Raw genomic sequence first — 16161 nt, 5'->3', positions numbered from 1 at the left:
AGATTAGGAATAAAAAGTTATAGAACAATGAACAATATCATAGAATTCTATTTTCTCTGCAATTTTCTCATCCGTCTCAAACTGATTGTCAATATTAAAAGTAAGTAGATTTCCTTTTCGATGGAACTTCAACAGTAGGTAATTACTTGTATAGTGAGAAGGATGTGGATGTTCCAAGGTTAGGAGGGATAGAAAAGTATCATCAAAGTAGAGTTTGTTATAATGATCTCATCCTTCTTGAACTAATGGTTGATAATCTAGTGTAGGTGGAATCATTTCTCACTTTTATTCAACTGTATTCTGTATACCAACTTGTTTCATATGAAGGAAGAAATAATCAAAGTACGCTGAGAAAGGGACTCTAAGTGCCTTGAAACGCGTCCGGAATTCACAACACAGAAGTATTGTTGTAAAAGTTGAATTTATTTGATACTATATACAATAAGTTTTGAGGAAGTATTTTGTATTCTGATGAATTGGAAGGAGAAAGTGGAAGAGATACACAATTAAAATAGGAGAAGTGCCTCAGAACGGCGAGTGCCAATTTAAATCTAGTGTATGAATAATATTCATTTACTAGATTTAAATTGAAACGCGCAGTTCTGAGGCACTCTTCTAAAATAATAAATTATAACCTAAAGGTTCTGTTCAATTGAATTTTTAAGATAAAAGGATGTTTTGGGGCTAAGAACGGGTCCTAAGGTCAGGTTTTGGCTTTCAAATGGCAATAATAATATATTGATATCATTTAAAATATGTTAATAATAATAGTGGCCATTCAATTATTATATACAATAAACACAAATATGACGAAAAGTTGAAATTCCCGCACTTTTGAGACAAGCACTTACAATGACACCCATTATATAGGAGAGAGAGAAATGGAAATGAGATTTGATTGGATTACTTTATTTATGTTTGATTAAGTTAATATACGAATCAGTTGTAATACGATAATATAAAGTTGATTTAGGGTTTAATATGTTATTGAGTAAAAATAGTTTATTCTAGGATTGGCTACAATTTTATGATACATGGGAAAATGAATAAATAAGATGAATGTTTTGAATAAAAACGTTGTATTTCACTTTTTTTGAAAAAATATAGGCTATCATATACAATAATGTTGGTGAAGTTCATATAATTCGATCAGAAACATTATATACAATCAATATAATCAACAAATATGATATAAATAGATCAATATAATCAATGTAAATGGAAAAATATGCACTTTTGTTTATAGAGCTACAATTGATAGAATGAAATAAAAATTCTGAAGTAGTAATTCTGAAACATGTTTTGGTGACTAAAAATAACATTTTAAAAGGGTAAAAGGGCAATTCCCGAGCTGAAATGAAATTAAATGGTTGAAAAGTGTTGTGGTTGAAATAATAGTTTGTGGTTTCAAAAGTGTATTTGAGAATCTATATTTTATTCTATTAAGTGTGGAATAAGTTTGTTCCTTTGCATTTTCAGAGAGCTTAGCCTATCATTTCTGAAACAATAAATCATCCACGATGACATTAAATTGCATGATCGTTTTGTCTATCGTCTTGTTGTTTCTAATATTCTAAATCATTTCAACACTTTATCTCACCTTGTCTGGCTGTGACTAGTTACTTGTGACGGTTTACAATATTGTAATTGTCGTTTTTCTTTTATCAATAAACATTTTAAAATTGAGTAGGCTAACTAATAGGACTAGGCCTACAGTTTTGAACGTCCCTAAATAGAAGATGCCTTTGAAAAAAAATCGACAGCGATGCAAAAAAGCGGCAGAGTGACGGCATCTGTTGACTGCCCATCAACCGGGCTCAACCCCGCTCAGCTGCCGTCATTCTCGATTCAGTGCTGAGACAAGCTGCACAACATACACAAGTATCTGTTGCAAATGTTGAACGGACATGAGTCCGGTTGATTTTCAAAGTTTCGTTTGCATTTAGTCGATCAATTTTGGGAAAAACTGCAGAATATTCTCATGTATACTCAGATGTAACTACAGTATCTGATATTCTAGATCTAGATATATGAAATTCTCAGATATATACTAGTTATATTATTAGATGTTGTCTGGAGATGATTCTCGTTGATTTACAATGTTCAGTTTGAATGTAATCTCATCCATAACGAACTTGTTGTACTCTTTTGTTATAAAAAATACTTAGAACTTAGTCCGAGTATATGGCAGCTACATAAAAACGAATACTTTTATAGGTACCAGATAAGTTGAAGGAATTAGAAAAGTCATTCCTACTCTAACGTTTAATTCTGGCAAAGCAATAACATAGGAAAAACAACGAAAATAAATGTACTTCAGGTTCTTATCATTCAGATAAGCTTGTTCGACAATATTATTAAAAAGTACCTATTGTAGGAGAGAATATTGAACTTATTGTATAATAACCTACTATTAACTTATTTATGAAACACTGGATTGGATTATCTTCAGGACTATAATATGGAAACGCAGATCATTAAGTGATGAAGAAATCCTAATTATATTAAAGTTACCTAATATTATTATAGAATGCAACTACTAAATCATGATTTACAATATTCTACTTCCTCGTATTTAAACTTTGTTCAAATCTAGAGCTGTCTTCATGAAATAATTTCAAAAACGTTCATTCACGCTTCCAAAATTTATCAGAATAGTTGAATCAACCAACAGAATCACTCTGATCGGTTTCTGAAGCGTGATTGGTCGAGGAGCATTCTTTAAACTCGTTTAAAAATGCAAGTCTCAGAAATAATACAGAGATGTCAAAAAGCATAGATAGCATACCGTATTAATTTGGTTTCCTTTCCAACAATAAATTATGACTAAGATTTAATTGCTGTAGCCTACTTAACCATCAGACCTTTAAACGCATACTAAAATAATTAAACGATGAAATATAGTCCTACTATTTATTGTACATTTTCTTGTTCAACACGTTAACATATCAGTTCATCAACAAAATTTTTCTAAATTTATAAATTCAGCTTGATCACATATCATTGTTCATAAGGAAAAATAACTTAATTATTTAATTTAGATAAACACTTTCGAAGTGGAAAGAGTACTCTTACTTCTAGCAGTCAAAAAGTTTACTTACTTTTACTGATAAAATAGAACATCTTCCACTTCCAAAGTGTTTCTCAAATTCAATGTTTAGTTAATAGTGGAAAAGAGTGGATACACAACACAGTAATAACTTCAATCTGAATTAAGCTAGGTTACATAGTCTCGTTCATGATCAATAATAGTCAAACAAAAATATAATTCCAATCTAGATTGAAACTAATGAAGTTTTTCATCACGAAACAGCTACTCCTGGGGTGTGAAATGCATCCCTCATTTCAGAAATGCATCAGAAAGCTTTTCTAAATATTTACATAGAAACACAGTGTCATCCAGGCTAAACGTAGTAAAATCTATACATTTATCTAGAGCACATAAATTAATATTCACCGGAAATCAGTTCAGCAAAAAAAATGTATTCGATTAGAATTTCAGCTAACTACTCAAGTCATTGTACTTCTCCGCATCATTTCTAAATTCAATCTGTTTATTTTCACCGTAACTATCACCTGTACTATATTTCTTCAACTTCAACATGAGAAGATCCTTGAGACTTTTGAGGTTTCTTTCAATGGTCATCCTGGTCTTCTCCTTGATCATTTTCAGTTTTCTCTCGGTCATCATTTTGAGATCCATGACGTTGTCAAGCGTCTCCTTGCCAATGGAGTAAGCTTTGTGTTTTAGCAGGGAGGAAATGTCGTTGAAAACTGGATCCTCGTCTTCATTGGGAATGATTATTTCTTCAGGATCCATGTTGAAGCGAGGAGTGATACCTGGAGGAAAATAATAAATGTTAAATGGATATTTATGATTTATGTATTCCCAGCTCCTCCAAATACAATTTTTGAAACCCGCTTCCCAGTGGTTTGGAACCCATTTAAAGCTGTAGGTCCACTCATCTCTAATCATCATCCGTCTCGTCACCTACGCACAAGCCTAGGGCTCATGTGAGCATCACCTCAGAAAAAGTATTCCGATAAGGGTACTAAAAATTGATATTACAAATAATTGCTAGTACCTTTTTTACAGGAAAAAATACATTTTTGTAGGAGAAAAGTAATTTTGAATGGATAGTCATGACTTGGAATTTGACAGGACTACTTTGAAGATTTATTACACATAACTTCTATTACCCTTATTTATAAATAGTTCATGAATAGTGCTTGAGGTTTTCGGTACAAAATTTTTCAGTTTTATTCGAAATTTACATTTTTTGGATGATTGTTTCTAATTCTGTGGGAATTGTTTATTCATAATATTTATTTTTGATTTAAGATTTGTTAGTTTTTTGAAGTGTAAATTGTTATTTTAGTAAGTGATAGTAGCTTAACCTACAATTTAATTTGGACTCTGGAAAAATTTGAGAAGGGATAGTTTTGGGCATAAGCCTTCTCGCATAAGTGTTCATGACTGAATAAATAAATATAAGTTAAATTCATTTCTATTTCAGACTTGTCTAGTTTCGGACGATTTTCGCCATTATCAAAATGATTAGGTATGAGTATTATATTCTTAATCATCGATTATGAATGTTCAATAAATGTTATAGAATGACCTAAATTTGATTAAAATAAACTTCCAAAATAGGAAAGCTACTAATAAGTTCTCAAGTTGAAATTCCAGTGATAATGGGGAAGGTGAATGTTGATTATTCATGAACACCTATTACGAATGTTGAATAAATTTTGAAGGTTGGAATGATGAACAAGAGCTTCAAAGATTGAAAAAAATCATATTTTGAATTAATTGGATGGGAATAAGTAATAAAATGTCGTTATTGTTAAACGAAAATCCAAATTTAATGCTGTAAATCACCACGAAGACTTATGCTACTGCAAATATTGACAACAGGGTAAATAGCTATAGGAGGAAATTCGTTGTCATATATATTTGCAGTAGCAGAAGTCTTCGGGTGATTTACAGCATTAAATATGGATTTTCGTTTAACAATAATTTTTAATTCATTAGCAATTGAATAGATGCAATTTCTCAGTAATTTCCATCCATATTAAAAAGTATTTAATACAGGAAAAAGACTCCTACAGAGTAGATCCCAAGTTTGTATGCAAGAAATCTCTGGAATTAGTTTGATTTTAGAAGAAAATGGTTCAAAAACTATGGACATAATCAACTTACCTGATTCTGATTTATGAATCATGTTCATGATGTTTTCGTTGAGCAGACTGTTGATATCCTTGCTGTAGAGGAAGTCAAGATGGTTGAATTGAGGGAACGCCACTCTGAAGCTTCCTATTAGATTTGGTAGAGCCATTGCTAGTTTCTTCACATCCTTTAGAAAATATAAAATATAATCATTTGACAATGCAAACATTAATATGTAGAGAATCTCTATTATGTTCATAGAATAATACAGAAATGGTTCATCTTTTTCACATCCTTCAGAAAGTAGGGAATGATAATAATAATCAGAGATGTTATAATAATGATGTAATAATACTCATAATCAGGGATTTTGTAGAATAATATAATTTTATTCTTCCATGATAAATAGTAGACAATATTTCTCATCTTTTTCACTTCCTGCAGAAGATAGATAGTACTTATACGACATCCAAAACTATATCATGAGGAATGTTGTGATACTGTTCAATAATAGAATAGTGAAACAGCACTTTATCTAGCTCTACTAAGTTCTAGCCTACTTGAAATATTCAAGTCTCATTGAAAAATAATAGCGACAATGATTAAAAAACATAGAAAATGAAATGCAATGGAAATATAGTACCTATAGTGGATAATTTATTAATTCTTGGAAAATTTTGAATTATATAGGATACAACCCAATTTAAAATTACTGAGACATTTCTTGTTGTGACGAACCATTGAACAACATTTCGTCATAATATCACCTTAACAATCAATGTGATTAAAATGTAATAATTGTTTCACCATCTCTCACTCGCAAACAGACCAACAGGTCAATACTTTTTCTGTATTCACTTTTATGTAATATACTTTTTTGTGTACCGTATAGGCTACTTTTTCTGTAATTCCAATATTCGAGTGTAATTTCAAATAATCTGGGAAATAAATTATCAGAACTCAGTTGAATATTTTTAATTCCTCTTTTAATTCACAGTGACTTCATTTATTACAGTAAAGAATTATTACAAAGTTTAAACAGATAGTTTATTTTGTCTAATTTTTGTAATAAAATGAGCACTCAAATTATAATATTAGATGTTTTAATACAATAATTGTAAGTTATCGAAGCTATTCGGTTCAATTCAACATACAATACTGATAATAGGAAAGTATCAAATTGTTCATGATTCAATCAACTTATAACTTGAGTAAATTATTAGGGAATGTTACCTTAGTATTGGCGAGAAGATCGTTGTCAGAGAAGTGCAATGAAACCGGCGCTGTTATCAATGATAAGTTGTAGGAAGGAGGAGTTATTTCACCATACTCGATCATATTCCCAGGTAGGCCATAGTCGAATGCCCGAAAATAGCCTGCAAAATTGAATTAAATCAAATTCAACCCATTTTTCCCCATTCCATAAATTTTTTTCTTATATTATTTGATTGCAAATAATATTTATATACCGTATAAATTCAGTCAATAAACTGATATGATCACGAGATAATGTAACACACTTCCAGATTTTTCAATTCACAAATTCGTACCTAATTCAGATATACGGTAATAAATTTGAGAAATTCGCTAATTTCCATTCATTGATAGTTTAGTTAGAAGTTTTATAGAATTTCAAAGTGTAATTTTTCGATTGATGTTGATTAATTCCTTTTGCTGGATTAAGTTTTGACATTTATTACACACAATGTAATAACACAGACATCAAGAATTAGAAATGAGTTGATATTTGCAAGATTGCAAGATTACAAGTTAAACAAAGTTACAGAATCATTGGGATAATACATAAAATATGCAGGTACAGTACATTCAGATTCAAGTGGACTTAAATCAATTCATAGCATATCAAGTGGATAGCATAACCTATCATTTTTATTCATTCATAACTCTACCTTCAATGTACCATCATTCATCCCATCATCATCACATAGGCTTAAAATACTTCTAGAAAGTCGCCTTTGTAAAATAATAAATAGCACCACAAAAAACCGCTTGAATTAAGTTAGAAGTATTATAGACTTATATCACATCAATTCCATATAGAAATATCTTTATTTCATTTTTAGAAATTAAAATTTTTAAAACCTATCCATTTTTCTGATTCAAAAATAGTGCCTAAATAATCTGATCAACTTGGTAATCCAATTAAATTGATGATGTATTAACATTTTAACATTAGGATCCACCCCATCTTATCAATTCAATCGAACGAAAGGGGTTTCTTTCATCAATTTATATTTATGAAGAGATAAAAATACCACAATTGGTACCTACCAGTATAAATATGTAAAAGAAAGTTAATCAATATGGAATTACGTAGACTAACAATAAAAAAGGAAAGAAGCGACATTATTTTCCTAAATCTATTGATGAAATACTATACCTAATTAATTTCATCTTAGGGAGAAAAACCATTACCTGATTGAATCAATTGAGCGTAATGAGCAAGTGCTTTCGTTGAAGTGCCTGCTGGAGTGTGTCCGAAAATGATAGGAAGCAGCTCCTACAATAAAAGATTAAGAATAAAAAACGAGTAATATTGGATATTTTAATTATATCATAATGATCGGGAATTATAAATCTCCACAATAATCCTCACAATACTTCAATCTCCAATTAGTCACATTGTGGTCTAATAGTATACCTATACAAAAAATAACCTTCAAATTTGGAAAAATTCTACATTGAAAATTATTAATCCAATCACAATAGAATTTAGAAAGCAGTTCGAGAAAGTGTGAATAAGCTTTACAAAAAATTCAGTTACAGGTTTAACTTAGCCTGAAAAAATCAATGCCAAATTGTATAACTTTCTTACAATGGTTCATTATGAGATCAGGAAATTATAGCATAACAGAAATTCTTATTTCTACATTCAGATCCAAGCATTTGAATTCATATCTTTGTAATCGTACTTGTATTTCCAGATTTGAGCTTTTATTTTTGTATCTGGATTGTCATCCTCTTAAATTTGAATATTTTTATATTCAAATTCAAAAGCGTTTTGTATTCTAGTAAAGGTGATGCTTTCTTAGTGGATATCCATATTTGATAATACTAATGGAATTATAATGAATACATTTTTTTCACTTAAATCATTCTTGAGATTTTTACATAATTTTCAATATTCAGTAGTCCTAACTCTACTGAGCCTTAAATGACTACCTATTGATGTTTTTCAAATTTGTACAAATTTAATCAAAGCTTAATGCAGACAAATAAATAGGCCTATATTGTACCTGGTTGCCTGAACTACAGCTTAATAGTAGGGCAATCGGTTATATTCGTTCAGTGGCTCAGATAATCTCATAATGAAGTTTGTATATTATTATTTAATATTCAATTTTTATAGTGGTTTTAGTTTGATAATTTTTTTAAGTAGCAGTCGAGTGCTGCTTCTCAATAATTTTGCAATGATCAAGTGGCTGTGACAATTAAATAATAATAATAATCACTTTGTTAGGTAGCCTATATTAAAACTTGATAAATATGAAAAGTCTCGTCACCTTCTCAAATTGTTCGGGATCATGACCGCATATGATGAACAGATTATTTTCGCATATTTTCGCTTCCAATGCACTGATTTCGCAGCCGTACTTCATCACAAAATTGATAAGAGCATTGCGAGGCAGGAATTCACCGTCCCCAAACCATCTTGAGATCAGCTAAACAAAATAAAAAGAAAATTGAATAAACAAAGAAATATCGAAAATCCATCATCTTTGGACCAGTTCAACAATCAAAACTGATAAATTACAGTTTATTACTAGTTTATTTATATACCTAAACGGCTAAATAAACTGTAATCATTAATTCACCATCTTGACTCTTGAGATCAGCTAAAATAAACACATAAAACAAAAATATAGGTACCATTTAGATCTGTTAAATATTATTTAAATCAACAATTTCTGTAGAGGATTAAAAAAGTTTCTAACCATAGCTTTACAGCATTATTGAAGAAAAAATAACTTATTACAGCAACAATAATTATTATTAACAGGAAGATAGATAATAATTAATAAACAAGTTAGATAAAAGCTAGTACCAAACAAGGTGAGAAAAATAATTTTATGGATGATTCATCAACTTTGAACATTGTATTTTTATCAATTTCTCTATAGGAATGCGTTGTTTTTATTGTCCAAATAAGCTTTGTCTAAATAACTCTTTGTCTCGAAAAATATTTTATTTACAATAGATAAGTCCTTATCAAGGATTTACATAAATAAACTTCACCAAGACTACATAATTATCTGAGCTCCGATCCGGTTAGTCTACTATACGTATCAAAGATATTGCATTTGTATTATGAAATTACAGGAATACTTGTGAATAGGCTTACCATATAGATCAAGAAAAACAGCAAAATTAAATAAAATAGAGTAAAAACTCAAATTATAAATAAGTCCTAAGCTATTTGGAATAGATACATGTACTTCATGATGAATCCTACAAATAATAAATCGAACAAATATTGGATATTATAATAAATCACAGAGAGACAAGCAAACTATAATTATTTCCAAACTATCATATCTATCCAAACAATATATTAAAAAATTATAACTACAATATAAATTGCAAGCACCAAGGTATATAGTGACTGGACTGTATACGAAATTTCCCTATCTTATAGATTTGGAACAAGAGACTGTGATGAAACATGAATAAATATGTATAAATCGATTTTTTGCAAGCACCTCTTTTTTACAGGAAAAATATATTTGATCAAAATAACCAATTTATTATCTATTTTATTTGATAAATTTGAATTTTAAGTTTTTGAGAGCAAGAATAGATGTGAAATATCAAATACCATAAGGGCTCGGTTTGAAAAATCACATTTTTAAGACAATATAAGGTCTGTAGTTAGATTCACTAACTTGCAACTAAAAGAAAAAGACGTTGATGTTGTCACAATACCACTATATTATTTGTTCAAAATTAATTTTTATTATATAGCAGTCATTGTCATTAGCAGTCATTACAGAGCAGTCTGCTCTCATTACATACAGAGCAGTCTGCTCTCATTACATACATAGCAGTATTGACAACATCAACGTCTTTTTCTTCAAATTATGGAAAAATACCACATCTCTTACAATACAATCAAATCATTTACAACTATCAGGATTAATTGAAAAAAACGAATGCTGAATGGGGAGCATTAATACCAAACAAATATTGCCTGATTCTGGCTTTATTCAACTCATCTAAATTTATTTTATAGACTTTGAAAACAATGAATAGTAGGCCTATGTAATAAATAGCAATTTAAATTTCAGTAATAACTGAAGATGAATAGAATAATGTACAAAAATAAAACACTTCTACTGGCGCGGGGGTCTAGCGTCACCCCAGACACTTCAAACAGTCTAGCGAACACAGTGCAACGAGTTCAAGCTGGCAATAACTGTATTGATAGATGGCTTATGAGAAAATTCACGCCAGTCACAACAGTAATTTACCACTGTTGGGGTCTGAAAACACCCAGCGCCAGTTCTCAAGCGTCACCGAAGTATGAGGTATACTCATACTCACTATAGTATGTTTTTAGATTTAAGTTACCTCGATATCCTTAGCATAGGGAGCAAAGTATCTGATGGGCGAGCGAGCGTTGGACATGAAGCCAATGGGAGCCAAGCTGAACATCATTTTGATTTTGGAGTTGTACTCGGGTCTCATAGAGCAGAGCACCCAGAATATGGTGGTGCCCATGCTGTGGCCTATGTAGTACAGCTCGTCACTGCCTGACACGTCTAGTATGTAATCTATGGTTGCTGCCGCGTCATAGATGGCCATCTCGTGGAATCTGTCGATGCAAATTGAAAGAAAGTTAGAGTAAGGTAAAAGAAATATCCCACACAGAATGTAACACTGATATTGCAACATTTTATCTACTTATTTACAGTATTGACTTATCCATAGAGAGGATGGAAAATTAGAGAAAATTAAAACAAAATTCATACAAAAAATATAACTCTGATATTGTTAGATTTTATTTACTCATTCACAGTATTTACTTATTCATAGAGTTGGAATGGAGAATTTGAACAAATTTGTTAAACTTCCCTTGAAATTGGTGGGAAGGAAATGTCGAATTATTCTAGTACAATTACTCCATAGTTTCAATAAAATTAATTGAGAATTGTTGAAGTTTTCTGTAAAATTGTAGAAGAAAATATGTGAAAAGATCATTTATTATATCACTGTTAATAATTGTAGAATTTTTCTATTCAAGATATCAAGTATCACTGATAGTGTGCTATTCTTCAATAGTTGGAATGTTCGAGCATTTGAACAAATTGTTAAACTTCCCCTAAAATTCGTGGAGAACGAATGTCACACTAATTTAGTACAATATTTCTTCATAATTTGAATAGATTAAATCGAAAATTGTTGAAGTTTTTCTACAATCTGTAAAAATATAATTGTATCCCTACAATTTGTGGAAAGGGAATGTAACACTGATATTGTGGTATCTGTCCTTACTTGGGATGGAAGTTTTGGAAAATTGTACAACGTTCCTTATTACAATTAAGAGCAATAATAATGATATAGTAATACTTATACAGTGGGATGCTTCCAAACGTTTTCCTACAACTAGAATCCATATCTATACAATAACAATCTATATAAATATAACTGTACCACTGATATTGTGGAATTTCTCAACAGTTGGAATAAAATTTGTCAACCGTTGGAATAAAAAATAATTTGAATTTTTTTAAATAAGAAAACTGAACCATTGATGCACAATTTCACCATGATGTGATGATTTTTTTCAAATTGTAGAGCTTCATACAATTTATGTAGAAAAAATAGTCAATCTGGTATTGTGAAATTTTCCATATTTGAAATGAAAATTGAAACAACAATAATTGTCTAGTCAAGCAATCATTCAAATTGAACTTCAATCATGGGTATGATGTTACAAATAATGAAAAATGTTAATGAGAAGATACTATGTTATTTCCACTAACGTGAAATTCCAGAAAGCAACATCATCTGGAGATAGAGTAGCATGTCCTCTTGAATAGGTGTTTCCCCGTACATTACCTAGCCAAATATCATGCCCTTGGTCAGCGAGCATGTAAGCTGAAAATTAATATGAGAAAAATGTTTTAAAAATAATATAAGAAAATACTATATAATATGTATGTTACTCTGTTGAAGTTAAGGAAAGTGGAAAACATCAACAATGAAATATGACACAATAATAATTATATTCATAATGTTAAGATGGTTTGCACTCGAATTGATTACATGAAAATTTTCAAAAAGCTTTCTATATAATTATATTATTGTATAGGAATGATACGTGGTAATAAGCTGGTATGTGTATTGTGCATGCTTTCTCCATGTTATCATGTACCGTAGTAACGTGACTTACTGACGTAATTTTATTGAAGTTTTCTAATGTTATGTGGGCATCAACCTCAGCAGAAAAAAACATTATTTTAGAGGATTTGGTAGATATAAAAAACAATTTTCATGAAAAAGCACATTGGTGTTGAATTTGATATTGACACTACTTCTGGATTAAATAAATATATGCTGCATTCTACAATATTGTGATTCTCACGTTTTTTTGGGAGAAAAATATGGAACTGAATAGAATAACAGAAGGAATTATAATAAGCTAGATATAGGAAATATTTTTCTCGCGTATTTCGATTCATACATAATACTATGTTCCAAATCACAGTTATGTTTCCATTCTCATCAATTTTGGAGCAATTTGAGTAACTGATCTGACATAAAGATTTGGAGCCATATAAAATACCGTACATGGTTTCCTATAGTGGAGTAAGCCAACTTCCTTGTTGATAATATATAGGCTATTTCAAAATGTCCTTATCAACGCAATTATTGTTGGAATCTTTCTTTTTGTTTATATGACAGCATCAATATAATGCTATCATATACTCAGCTATTAGAGTAAGTTCCTATTGTGATCAACACAAAGGCATTACAGGTACTGAAATATGTTTTACTTTCATTTATATAGCCTAATTGCATGACATAATATACACCTATATCATGTTTTTAAATATTATAACCTTTTTTCAGAGCCCTTCAAATTGTTCACTTGTGACCTGAGAACTTGAACGAACTTTCCGACACCAAACCTGAGCCATCCATTTTTTCATAGTAATTAGAGTGAATTTCTGTAAAATTGTTAGGTAAGCTATTAGCTTTCAAGGGATAAGTAATTAATTTACTATATCTTTCATTAATTACCTAGTGATTTCTCCGGTCCATGTATGATCCAATCAGCCGATGAACCCAGAATACCATGCTGCAGGTAAACTGGACTTTTCTTCTTCTTAGGAGGTGCAGTAGTGCCTAGAATATTCTCAGCATCATCCAACTTCTGGGAGGGCAGATCAGGATCCTGGGAGGACAGATCGAGATCCTGGGAGGGCAGATCAGCGTCGGGATTGCGGCCTCTCGGGATGCGATGCAAGGTCAGCAAGTAATTGTCTTCGGTCCTAACCTCATGACCTTCACAAGGGTAGTGGTGTCGTTGGATGATTTTATTCTGAAAAACAATATAACTATTTCATTACAAAGAATCAATATTACAGAGGGTCATTACAGTCGAGAATGTCCAATAACGCGTTAGTCAATGGGTATATTTTATAAATTCTTCACTCATTCATTGAAATTATTATTGTAACATACATTAAATATTCATTGTATTCATATATGACATTATTTGTATATAATGTTACATGCTACATATTTAAATATTTTGATTACAAATATGATACTTTATTCACAGCTTGCCACTGTTTCAAACAAATAACAATGGATGTTCTGCATGGAGTGTTATAGAGATGTAGGAGAGGTACATAATATTAAAGGTGAATATAACTAAAAATGAATAGATTCAATGTGAAAAAATGTTTTGCATCTAGGTATCGTTACTGCATAGTCACATCTCCAGCCATTTCATATCCTGATGATAGATGTCTGTCTCAATATAGTATTGATTCATATGAAAATGAGATGAACGGATAAAATCGTCCTGTAAACCACATTTCGTGAAGCTGTGAAGTAGGCTACATTATGAGAATTAAAAACTGTTCAATTGGGCCTACTTCAATCCAAATCAAGTTGAAACTCGGATCTTTTGCTCGAATATTGTGAAAATTCCTGACTGAGAATCATACCGTGAACGTGATTGAAATTCTTCTTTTGCATGAATAGAGTTAATTCTATTCTAAACCTTGTAAAGAATTAAGAGCTTGCACTAACAATCTTGAGCTTTACCTGTCTATCTTTATTTAATCCATTTGAGTTAACTATATGAGTTATTGACCCGAGTACAGTTCATATTCTACGTTTAATGACTTAAGTCCAAGTGAAGTTTATGTATAGTTTACGGCGTGTAGTTGTAAATGATAAAATCAGATTCACTCTAACAGTTCACTTAACCCTGAGGTCAACTAATCCTTAATGAATTTATTCCGGTTTACTGCATTCAATCGGGGACTTCCAAAGAAAGATTTACAGTAGGCTACTCACTACCGTACTTGATATGTACCGATATAGCATGATTGGAAGTAAGATAAATCAACATTCTCGAGTATGGTAGAAGTCCTCTCACATCTCTGTCAATTTTGAAATCGAATGAAATTAGTTTTTCTTCCCCTCATCTTTTACCTGGGAATTTTCCTTCAGTTTCAGTATTGGAAGGGTTATTTTACAATTAGGACTTTAATTTTTCATGAAACAGGCTTCACACTATTCAATGGATCATAAATACCTCTTACTGATAAACGGTAAAATCTAGAATTGAGTTCATTCACTCCGTTCAATGGAAAAGAAGATAGGTTTTTTGGATACTCAAATGTGGATAGAACTTGAATGTATGCAATTTTTTTTCATAGATTATCAACAGCTTATTTCCATAGGCAAAGAAACCGATCCAATAAAACGGTCGCTGAATCAACTTGAACTTCAACTTCAACTTTTGGTAGTTCAGGACAGTTAAATAATCAACTGAATTAACTCACACTAGCTTGCAAGACCACACACACATACACGGTGTATCATCGTGTAACAGTGTACGTTCTCTCATCAAGTCTTTCTCACTCACTCACTCTTTCTCTCTCGCAATCACACTCTCTTTCTCCTACACTTACAACCTCTCTCTTTCTCTCTTCCATTCAATCACTCTCACCTTCTTCCGCTCTCAATCGCTCTCTCACGCTCTCTCGCAAACCTGTTTAAATGTCAAAAATAAGCGACGAATTTTCAAAGGAAGAACTTGAAATTGTAGCCTGTCTTCTGCCTGGGAATCAGAGTCGCAAATTCCAACAATGTGGGTGCACCGTTATGCATCGGTCGCTCATAAAAATGTCGCTCTTATTATTCCTGTCACATTTGGCACTACTGGCATTAAATCTAGAGTTTACTGAATACTGACCTAAGAATTGACATTATCATCACCCATAAACAGCAAACTATTGGACTTCTGTTTTATACAAGTTTAGTTAAATTAATTCACTTTTCGCTAATAAAGACAATGAAAATATTTTCCAAGTTTTTGTATAAACTTCATTTGAAGTTCACCACAATCAATTTATAAATTGTATTATCATTGTTGATAACGATCAATTATTTATAAAATATATGATATTCACAAAAAAATGAAACTCTTGATGATAAAGAGTAGTTAAGTACAGTCATAGTTTAGTAGCAGTAGCCTACTAGTAGCCTTTTACTATCGCTAAAGGTGATGGTACCCCTTAAAATACATTGATTTCTGTTCGGCTTATGAGGAAGAGGGTGGTTAAAGTGGAATTCTTATCGCAAGTTTCATTATTGCTGAAAGTGGTGCCCTAGAGGTCCAATTCCTGAGAGACGACTCTACCGCGCAACGACTGTAGTCGTCAACGGCAGTAGTCTATTACTGTAAATGTTTCAGTCCATTATGTCGAATATTTATTTATTTATTT

General features: G+C 31.2%; 1 protein-coding gene across 1 annotated transcript in view; it reads right to left on the bottom strand.

Moving 5' to 3' along the window:
* Positions 1-1647: 1647 nt before the first annotated feature.
* Positions 1648-16161, bottom strand: part of LOC111051529 (lipase 3) — a 26498-nt gene continuing 11984 nt past the window's right edge. The window contains exons 2-9 of the mRNA XM_039439024.1: positions 13436-13736; positions 12175-12289; positions 10760-11003; positions 8695-8853; positions 7607-7691; positions 6404-6546; positions 5204-5357; positions 1648-3840 (exon numbers count right to left, since the gene is read on the bottom strand). Coding sequence (XP_039294958.1) covers positions 3503-3840; positions 5204-5357; positions 6404-6546; positions 7607-7691; positions 8695-8853; positions 10760-11003; positions 12175-12289; positions 13436-13736 — 1539 coding nt within the window. The 3' untranslated portion in view covers positions 1648-3502. The remainder of the gene's footprint in view (positions 3841-5203; positions 5358-6403; positions 6547-7606; positions 7692-8694; positions 8854-10759; positions 11004-12174; positions 12290-13435; positions 13737-16161) is intronic.

This window comes from Nilaparvata lugens, chromosome 12 (genome assembly GCF_014356525.2).
Source record: "Nilaparvata lugens isolate BPH chromosome 12, ASM1435652v1, whole genome shotgun sequence".
In the NCBI taxonomy this organism is placed as follows: Eukaryota; Metazoa; Arthropoda; class Insecta; order Hemiptera; family Delphacidae; genus Nilaparvata; species Nilaparvata lugens.
Note: the sequence above shows the minus strand (reverse complement) of the source record. Positions and strands in the feature narration are given on the sequence as shown.